Genomic DNA, 10709 nt, shown 5'->3' on the forward strand with positions numbered 1-10709 from the left:
CGCCTCCCGGCCGTGTCCCCGCAGCCCCGCCGGCCGTGCTGCCCAGCGCTTGCCAAGCACAGAGCCTGTGGAAGAGGGGTCTCCTTCAGGAGGCTGCTCAGGCTGCCCGTGGAGAAAACCGGTTCTTTTCCCCATGTTTGAGGAGGTTTCTGAAATCTCTGAGAGGTGGAAATGTTTACCCGATATTTTGCTCTTGGTGCTCACTTGGTCTGTCAATGTTGTTGCTCACACTTACTTGCTCTCCACAGTGACCGTCCGGTTCCAGAGCTGGACACCATTGTCCCAAGCGAGTCAACCAAAGCCTATGATATGCTGGATATCATACACTCCGTAAGTCTGACAGTGTTCAGATTAAAGATGCATATATTACATTCTGGGTCTAAATAATTGACAGAAACCAGTAGAATGGCACTGAAGATATAGATACTGTTATTTATTTATTTCAGCCTTTACAAGTGACTATTTCTACCTGTGTAGTAGTTGTGAATGGGCAATGAAAACTGCAGGGGAAAAAAAATATTTTAGCAGAATCCCAGGATTTGTTTTCAGGATACATCTTATTCTGTATACACAACTATACAGATGAAAGATGCTGCAATTCAATTCTTTCTGGGGTCAGAACCCCCCTTGAGTTCTGTTGCTTGGTCCCTCCCTGCACCTTGGTGTTTCTGTCTTGGACTCTGGCACTTTTATATAAAACGGATAAAGCACCCAGAATGCAGAAATTTACCCTTTCCTGTTTATGCTAAGAGACAGTTACGTACATGCGCAGTACAAGAAAATAGATGTCTATTTTTTTTTTAATTACTAAGTTTGCAACTGGCAGCTGCATTTAGAGTCATTTTAGTGGCAAAAGCAAGCTCAGGGTATTTTTAATCCCTGGATTCTTCCACTGTGAATTTCAGCACTGTGTGTACTGAAAGTTAAGAGGTGGTATGTAAAAAAAATCATTAGGCGAATTAGGGAAAAACCCCAAGCCCTCCCACAGATTTTGGGAAGTATTAAGAAATCAAACCACTTTTATACTACTTACATTTTTCACAACTTTTTTGAGACTGAGGCTAATGAAATGACTGGCACACTGCAGTGTATGGGCACAGCTGCCATAAACAGATGGAACCAGGGAATCCTGCTGGAAGCCCAGGCAGCCATGTGTAGGTGTCGCTACTGCTCCATGGATAATTCTGATCTCCTGGAACGTGTGAGTTCTGATCGTGCCTCACGCACCAGGGCTGTCCCTTGGCAGGGCACACGCTGAGCTCCAGCCTGAGGGAAGTGCAGCCACATGGGTCTGTGGTTCCAGCTGGGTGCTGGCTGGGCACTGCATTCCCTGCGTTCCCTAGGGCACACCCAGCACTGACCCTGGGGCAGCAGGGCTGTGCTGGCCACTCCAAGAAAGGGCTCTGAGCTTGCCAAGAGAGAGAGATGATGTCAAATGTGTCACAGGGAGCTTCTGAGCTCCAGGAAGTACTGTTTTATCACTGGAAATCGGTCTGTAAGGCTGCTGCTAATTAAGATGTGAGAAAGAAGTTCTTAACATCTCGTTTGCATTTTGTTCTAAGCCAGGAAAAAAGGCTCCCCTCAGTCATAAAGGTGTTCCCTGATGGAACACTTAACTGACAGTTTTGGTAATAATGTAGGACTAGTTAATTCTTGCAATGAAGGCTGCAAAGACTAAAAAGTTTCCCTCCCTCTCTTTCCTTCAAAATTCTGCAAGTTCTGAACTGTTTTAAAAGTTGCAGTGCTAAGGTAACTGAGTTTGTGTTTGCCTGTGTATTTATGCACCTCTCTCTGGCCTCATACGGGCTCTGCCTGCCTCTCCCCTTTGCAGATTGTGGATGAGAGGGAATTCTTCGAGATCATGCCGACCTATGCCAGGAACATTGTGGTTGGATTTGCCAGGATGAACGGACGGACCGTTGGGATCGTGGGCAACCAGCCCAAAGTAGCCTCAGGTTAGAGTCCAGTGTGAGACTCTTTAACAGTGCCTTGCCTCTGTCTCTTCCTCTGCATGCTGTGTAAGGTCAGAGCTGTTGGGTTGTGTGCTCCTCCACTCACTCTGTGGTTTTCCACCCCTTGCTTTGTCTTGAACCTCACTGTAATTCAGCTGTGAGCTGTGAAATGATCTGCAGACCATTTCTTTAGTGGCTCAACAAGGTGATCTTGCTCCCAGGCTGCATCCAGGCCAAGAGGAGCAGCGGCAGCACACAGTGGGGGTGGGGATGGGGTGGAAGAACACCACTTGTCTGGCAGCAGCCTGCAATTAACTGGGTTAATCATAGCATGGAAACCACACACTTCTTCCATGGCAGTAAAATCCCTAAAACTCATCTGTAGGGTGAGAGGGCTTTGTTATCTCACTGTAGCTGAACAGTGCAAAGCCTTCAGATGCACAAGTATGGAGCTCTTGACCTCACGTACAACATGCAGCTCCAGATAAGATCACCCTTTTTAACTGTCCAGGGACTTGGCTTTCTCTCCTTAACTCAGTGATTTCTGAAGTGACCTTCTCCAATTGGAACTTTCTAGTTTACTCCTTGTTTTCAATTCTTGTGTTGTTTTGTTTGGGAAAAACAGATGACCCAGTATGGTGCTTCATTTGTTACATCTCTACAAGATATGACTATGAAGATACTAGACAGAAGGTTTCAATATAAATTTAATCTTCGTTTAGTATTTTAAATTTTAACAGCTCTTTTTACTGTTTCATATAGAGGCTTTGATAAAAAATGTGTTTTGTTTTAATGTAGTTGTGCATAATACAATTCTAAATAGCACTGAAACAGAACAGAAACACTTTGCAGTGTGTCTACCAAAAATGCTGATCTTTCTCAAAATATTATTGGACTATTTTATTTTTGGGGTTTTTTAATGGAGAACTCTGTAACCTTTCAATATGACTGAGCTGAAAAATACTAATGAAGAGAAAGTTACAGGAAAAATATTTTAAATTACAAGAATGTAATTAAACTGTTATGTTTTGGGATAGAAAGTCTTTGCACACGGGGGTCAGAAAAATGAAATGAGCCTTTGAGTGTAGCTTATTCTGTGATCTTAGTTCTAAACCAGGAAAGCTTCATGGCATATAATCTCCACTTTATCTACAGATAAGCTTTTCCTTTGTTTTAAGAAGACAATACAGCTAAAATAGTGGGATTTTGAGTTGCCTTGATTACTGCAGATCCCTGGTGTTACTAACACCTTCTTCTGTGTTCTTAACCTCAGGGTGCTTAGACATAAATTCTTCTGTGAAAGGAGCCCGCTTTGTTCGGTTCTGTGATGCCTTCAACATTCCCCTGATCACGTTTGTGGACGTCCCTGGGTTTCTGCCAGGTATGCCTTACCCTTAGAGTTCAGCGTGGTGCATGGTGGTGTTGGTGTTAAAAGCCCATTTCCAGAATGCTGAGAAGACTTTTGCTGCAGTAGACTTAAATAAACCAGGTTTTAAAATCCCACTTTTTGGGACAGAAACTCTGTAATCTAACTACAGTAGTCATCCAAAAGGAGAGAGAAATGTGCAAAGAATAGTAGGAAAATGAAATAGTGCCTAACTAACCAGTGTGTTCAGGAGTCACAAAGCTTTGCTGGAGTTACCTGAGGAGAGAGACAGGTCATGCAGTCAGGTAATGCTGCAGTCTCCAGCAGCCTGGTAGAGACACTGGGATTCCCAGTTTGCCAGGGCCAGGCTTGGGGATACCATGCTCTGGAAAGCTCTGTCCTACTGCCAAAAGCTGTGCCTGTGACCTATGCAAGGAAACAACCTGCATTGCCTGGAGTTGCTGCCCTTGTTGTACGTGGTGTGAAGTGACACTGATGGCTGTTTGATACCGAGCCTCCACGTCCCGGGAAATGCTGAGCTGTGTTCGTAGATGCTGTTTGATCTCCACAGCTCTTGCTGGGCAGGGTGGCAGCAGCAGGCCCTGCACAGGCTGTGCTGGGCCAGGGGAGGCAGCCCAGTGCTGACCCCAGCCCTCAGGACAGGGTGAGGGGAGAGCTGGCACCGCTGACTCTGGGCAGGGAGCAGTGGCAGCTGGGGGCTCCTGAGGATGTTCCACCCACATGTGCTGCAGTCCCTCAGCTGATCCTGGCACGTGTTGCTCTGCAGGCTCTGCTGCAGCAGGAGAACCTGCCTCCTCCACCTGCTGCAGCTGCTGCCCAGAGCAGGTGTTACAGCCCCATCACTCAGACCTAGGGCTACACCAAGGTTCTTATGCTCTGGGTAGACACAAAGGAGACAATCCCAGCCAAATATTCTCAAGAGGTAAAAAGCACTAAGGTTTACTGGCAAACTGTAGAAAATTAAGGAACATTCGCAAAAGAGTGAATGCAACGTAACATCACTTATCACAACATAGACCACTGAACACAGAAAACCTTTAAACCCATTCGATGTCACATTCTGTAAGAAGAGACTTAGAAGAAGAAAGGAGAAAAACAGAAAGACAGAAAAGGTATAGAAAAACAGCTACCCACTCCTGGGTTCCAGTGATGTAAAACTCCAAGGTGAAGGTAGGGTTAAAGGACAACGTGCTTGCCTCATGGTCAGGCTTCTTAAAGCTCTGGCCTATTCTGGGCCTTCCTCCCAGGTGGGACTTGCAGTCTCTCGGCCACTCAGAAAACACTGAGGGGCTGCCTTCAGTGTGCCATGGCTGACAGACACTGCAGGGCTGGGGGCAGGGCAGCACCTCACTCCACCCCCTGCTACACATTCGAAGCCCCCAAGATCTCTCCAAACGGATTCCCTTTTCCAGCCTCTAACGGGGGGGACAGGGTGAAGCTCTGGGGGAAAAGGTGTTTTCATTGGCATTGATTTGGTTATACACAGCTCCCTCTGTGTCTCTTTGATGCCCCAAGACACTTCTCAGTGGAAAATGCCTGTGTTTAGAGGTCCATCAGTAAGGAAAAGGGATGTGATGAGCCTGCTTTCAGCACAGGCTCTCGGAGCAGGTAACATTAAAATGACCCATTACAAAACAGGGTAAGAGAGGACTATAAATGTTTTACAATCAAATCTAACATTAATACTGCTGTATAAACCACGGTTTACCTTGAGGCCTCTGCAGCTCTCAAAGCACCAGAATGTGACTATTCAGCATTCTAGTTCCTGCTTTAACACGATGGAGTTGGCACATTTTAACCAGGAGTTCCTCTCCTTTGTCCCCAGTGCAGGCTTAGCCTCCTCCTCTGATATGGGCCAGGCAGTGGCTTGGTGTAAGGGGACATTCCAGCAGTCCAGATTTGAGCAGTTGCTCAGAATTCAAGATGTATTTCCATATAGAAATAGTAGTGACTTGATATTGCACAACAGAATGTTGGTTTGAAAGCAGATAAACAGAAGAAAAATAAAAAAGATAAAGCTGAAGAGAGGAGACCTGAGGCTTGATTATGATCCAAAACTGCTGTGTTTTAAGGAATGTGGCAAGATTAACCCATTAGCATTAGAAATCTCAGATTAAGTAACAAATTCTGAGGGTGGCATCATCATCCCATCTCCCTGTTCAGTACAGAAGGAGAAAGCACCTGTCACTGGCTCACCAGGGTGTGCAAAACCTCTCCCAGCATCAGTGAACCAAACACTTGAGCAGCCCCAGTTTTCACAGGTGTGCACAGAGATGACATTTAAGGTGTTCATAACCTGTATATATTTTATCCATAACTGGATAAAAATACAGATTTAAAACAAGATTGGGACTGAATCTGTGGCCAGAAGAGAGTTGATGTTAACTGGTCATGGGTGTAAATTTACACATGGCAGTGTAAATACTTCAAACACCTGAATGATCTTACACTGGAAGCATTTTAAGTGACTGGCTGCTCTGTTCTAGGTGTGGATTAGAAACAGGCTGTGACTAGAAACGGGGTCTGAGAGTGCTCCCCAGCTCCTGGGTCTGGGCTGGGTGTCCCAGCTGGGCTCGGGCTGCTCCTTGGGGATGAACCCCCCCCAGCTGTTCTGATTCCTACTGCAGGAATGGTCTGTGGGCTTGGCAGGGAAAGGCACGAACCAGAAGTGAAACTGCAGCTGAGAGCAGACATTTGTAAGCATAGGCAGAAATTTTCAGACACTCAACTTACACCTGAGGGGAAACATTAACGTTAAGCCAGCAAACACACTACAAATAGGTTCTTCAATTTCACAAAAGAATTTTTACTTACATTTAAAAAAAAAAATCCATAGAAAACCCTCTTACAGTACTTGGGATCATCTCGTGCTAAAAGCTAAAGTCAGGAGGTGAATAAACTGCTAGAAAGTTATTGTAGAGTTATATCCAGTGGTCTGAAATTCACAGTCCTAAAAATAAGTTACAGGGGATTGCTGATTCCAAGTCCAGTCAGGTGAGCCTGTCTTTGGGACAGAAGGGTGTCGAGCATTCTGTCACATGGATGACTTGCATTCCTGTTTGCTGCCTGTGGCTATGCTCCAGAAGCACTTGCTGTGGGATTCACACTCTGTCTTTTAAGGTCCATCATCCTGGGCTGCCTTTGAAGGACAACTAGGGTAGGTCCTCAGTATGGTAGAGTAGCCAAGCTGCTTTCTGTGTGGTGTAGAAAAGGGGGCTTGGAAGAGCAGGTTTCTGGAGAAGTGACTCTAGGCTGTTTGCCACTGGAGTCTTGAAAATGCTCCAGCTGTAGTTTGTTCCTAGGAAGGTTCCATCTCCTGAGCTTTGCTTCTGTAACCTCCCATACAAACTGCTGCTGCTCTGATTTTTGAGTTGCTCAGTACCTTGCAGAGAACACTGCCTGGTATGACCTTCTTCAGGGTGTTAACATGGCCATGGTGGTGGTCAGGTTTGCTGCTGGTGAGAGATGATGGGGTTGTGGGAATTCCCTGGGGTGAAGCAGTTCCTTGTCTTTGCAGGCACGGCTCAGGAGTACGGGGGGATTATACGTCACGGTGCCAAGCTGCTGTTTGCCTTTGCAGAGGCCACTGTGCCTAAGATCACTGTCATCACCAGAAAGGTAGGCTGGTGGTCTTCCAGAGTTCCTCTTTCCACTAGTGGCAATTTTAATTAAACCTAGCTTTGTCTGCCTGTCCCACTGGTGCTTTCTAGCATTGTCCCGTCCTGTTCGTCCCATCTGGTAACACCTCTTTGTATAACATTATGAGAGGCCACTTCTTCTATTCCCAGACCATTACCTCAGTTCCTTCCTTCCTCTTGTCTCTGCACCCCTCTGGAACTTCCAGTTTCTGTTCCCTGCTTTCTCCCTGGAATGCCTTCACTCTCATCCCATGTCACCCAGCCTGTCTCACTAAGGACATGCCCTCTTTTTGCACCAATTCTGCTTTCTCCCTTCTTGCCTCCTGAGCCTCCCTCTGCAAACCCAGCACTGGCTGCCTCTGTCGTCTGCTGTGTCTGCAGGTTGAACACTCATGTGGCTTCTTTTCCTCCCAAGACTTCTGCTATGCTCTGCCTCATCTTCCTTTCTCCATAAGGTACCCAACACCCTACTGCCATAAGCTCTGGGGCTGGCTCCTTACAGCCTTAGCCTTCTCCTTGCTGCTCTGCCCCTCCTGCTCGTTTTTCTGATAGGCTTTTGGCTCATCATGGCAAAAATCAAAAAGAACTTTCTGTTCCTTTGCCTTCTGTGATTGTTCTGAGTATTTCCATGCAGTACTTGTCAATCCTGCAGCCTCGCTGCAGTGTTCAGTGCTGCCCTGACAGGGACTGCACTGCAGTTTGCTCTGCAGTCCTGCAGTATCTGTTCATCACTGCTGTCTGGAGCATTTCCAGTTCCAGAGTGGAGCACTGCAGAGCCCGAGTGCTGCACTCCCTGGCCACGAAATTCCAGAAGCACGCTGCCTGGTTGGTTTGTGTGCATGTGCAGGGTGCAGGTCGAGGCCTGCTGGTCTGGATACACACTGACCCCTCCCTGCCTGCCTTGCAGAATGGGCTTGGTTACCAGCAGCCCCCTTCCTTGCTCTTTTGGGGCTCTAGTTGAAGTGGTTCCTATTCCTAGGAGATTGCTGCAGCAAAGTGGAGATGCTCATGCTCTCCTTCAGGTAAAGTCCAGCCCCACCTGCTTGTCTCTGGACTAGAAAAGGCTGCAGGAGCAATGCAGGCTGTTGCTGCTGCGAGGCCACTCCTGGAGTGGATGTCCTGGTTTGTGTTCCAGGCCTATGGGGGTGCCTATGACGTGATGAGCTCCAAGCACTTACGAGGAGACGTGAATTACGCCTGGCCCACAGCCGAGGTGGCCGTGATGGGAGCCAAGGTGAGTCCGGGCCCCTCTCACTGTGGTGCTGCAGTGCCCTGCCAGCAGCACCAGTGCCCTGCCAGCAGCACCAGTGCCCTGCCAGTACCATGAGGTGTCCTGGTGCCACAGGCAGGGGGGATGCTTGGAGGGCACAGCTGTGAGGTGGGCAGGGCAGAGGGCTGAGGGACTGTCACTGACCCGAGCCCTTCTGTTCCCAGGGTGCTGTCCAGATCATCTTCAGAGGAAAGGAGACAGATGCAGAGGAGTATGTGGTTAAGTTTGCAAACCCCTTCCCTGCTGCCATGAGAGGTATGGTTGTCTCCCACACCATGTCCCCTTTGGTTTGCCATTGCATGGAGATGAAGTTGTGCTATTGAGTAAACCTTTAACTAACAAGTAAGTTATTTAGGTAAGATACTTGTGTCTGAGTTAGAAAGGTGGTGCTTAACCACAGCCTGTGCATGTGGAGAACATCTAGACACAACATACATCTTCAGCTGCAAAGAGCCTGGTGAGAAGTGGGCACTGCTCTGAAAAGTGCATCTTCAGTTGTGTAGACAGTAGAAAATGTCTCAAAATTCAGCCTGTTCCTTTATAGCACAGGTGCTTTGACACTCTGTTATACAGCCCTAGATGCAAAGCACTGTGGCCTGAAGAAAGAGTAGGGTCCAGTTCAGTTATGTTCTCCAGAACTCTCAGGAGCAAGTTTTCCCATTGTTTTTACTTCCAGTTTTACAGCAGTAACTAAAAGGCAAGTTATATTCCAAATTTAAAAATGGGCTCAGGAATGTTTCCTTCTCAGGCTATTTTAAATTGAGTTAATTTGTAATTTATGAATTTATTTATTCCAACCATTGTTTTGATTTTGCTAATTTATGTTACAGCCTAGATACAGAAGGTTGGGAGGCAAACACTTCATGGTTGGTCAGGTTGGGTTTTTTTTTGCTGTCATCTTTTGCAGGGTTTGTTGATGACATCATCCAGCCTTCGACCACCCGCACACGCATCTGCCATGACCTCGACGTGCTGGCCAGTAAATCCCAGTCCAGTCCTTGGAAGAAACATGCCAACATCCCACTGTGAGGATGAGCAGGGGCTGCCCATGCTGGGAGACATCCTGAAGAAGAGTTCTGGTTAACTCTGGTTAATGGAGGTCTGCTTGGCAATAGAAATAATTCTTTTCATTTTGATTTTGCCAATAATCATCAATAAATCGTAGTATATATTTAATTTGGGGGTCTGACCAGCTCACCTCTCTAAACCCTTTTTGGTGGTTAATACTCAACACACCCTGCCCTGCCTGCTGCAGGTGAGCTGTTACTAATTGCTCAAGGTCAAACATTCCATTGGCTCCCTCATCCCATAGGCCCTGGAGGTGGCTCAGGCAGGGCTGAGCCACCTCCCATGCTGGGAAGTTGGAGCCCTGTGGAGTTCAAGGGTATTCCATTGGCCACAGACCTGACTGCACTTCCTGCACCACTAGCTCAGAGAGGAAAATCGTGAGCATGGGTTCTAGTGCCCTGGAGACCAGGCCCTGCTGCTCCTGGACTCAGCTGTTCTGTTCCTCTGTTAGTCTGGCCTGTGGCAGCTTTTCCCTTCTGGCTGCAGCAGCACCGGGGCCCAGCTGGGTCTCAGAGCCGAGGGCAGAGGTGGGTGGCACAGGGGAGGCACAGCCAGCCCCGGCTCAGAGAGGAAAATCGTGAGCGTGGGTTCCAGTGCCCTGGAGACCAGGCCCTGCTGCTCCTGGACTCAGCTGTTCTGTTCCTCTGTTAGTCTGGCCTGTGGCAGCTTTTCCCTTCTGGCTGCAGCAGCACCGGGGCCCAGCTGGGTCTCAGAGCCCAGGGCAGAGGTGGGTGGCACAGGGGAGGCACAGCCAGCCCCCTCTTAAGGACAGCAGACAAAAAAGGGCAGTTTTGGTGGAACATGCAAATCCTCTTCCCTCAGCAGAGGCTGGAACAGAGACCTCCAGAGGCCCCTTCCAGCCTCGTCTCTCTGTGATTATTTGCCAGCCTTGCCAGGAACCGCTGCAGGAGGTGTTACTCTGACCAGCCCTGGGCCTGTGCTCACCTGCTCAGCAGAAGCTGCATTTTCCCTCCAGCCCCAAGGCAGTGAGGAACAGCCACTGTCACATTTAGTGCTGCTGCACCAGCTGCCAGGCACAGGAGAGGCTGCAGTGACCTGGCTGCTGTGAGTAACTCACATTTATTGAGACAGAGCCTCCCTACCTGCACTGTAGCTGCTGCTGCTGCTCACTCCCCAGCATGAGCCTGAAGGAGGACAGAGGTGGGATGACCATGTCCCAGGCAGCTTCTCTTCCCAGGAAAGTGCAGTGAGTAGAGCTGTGGAGCTTGGAGCCGGTACCTGGGGGGGTAGAAGTAACAGCTAAACATCATCTAAAAGCACAATCTAAAAGGAGCATTTCAGGTAGGAGTCCCAGCTCCCCAGGTTTTTGGATGCATGGGAGGCAGCACCTCCAGGCTGCAGGCACCCTGGCTGTCCTGGCTGCTCCACATTTG

The 10709-nt window shown here is 48.2% G+C and overlaps 1 protein-coding gene across 1 annotated transcript in view; it reads left to right on the forward strand.

Annotated features, from left to right (window-relative positions):
- PCCB (propionyl-CoA carboxylase beta subunit) overlaps positions 1–9423 on the forward strand; it is a 23704-nt gene extending 14281 nt beyond the window's left edge. The window contains 7 exon segments of the mRNA XM_008630030.2: positions 249–330; positions 1832–1955; positions 3226–3333; positions 6857–6957; positions 8113–8211; positions 8412–8502; positions 9155–9423. Of these exon segments, the coding sequence (XP_008628252.2) occupies positions 249–330; positions 1832–1955; positions 3226–3333; positions 6857–6957; positions 8113–8211; positions 8412–8502; positions 9155–9276 (727 nt within the window). The 3' untranslated portion in view covers positions 9277–9423.
- Positions 9424–10709: the final 1286 nt, after the last annotated feature.

This window comes from Corvus brachyrhynchos, unplaced genomic scaffold (genome assembly GCF_000691975.1).
Source record: "Corvus brachyrhynchos isolate BGI_N302 unplaced genomic scaffold, ASM69197v1 scaffold63, whole genome shotgun sequence".
Lineage (NCBI taxonomy): Eukaryota > Metazoa > Chordata > Aves > Passeriformes > Corvidae > Corvus > Corvus brachyrhynchos.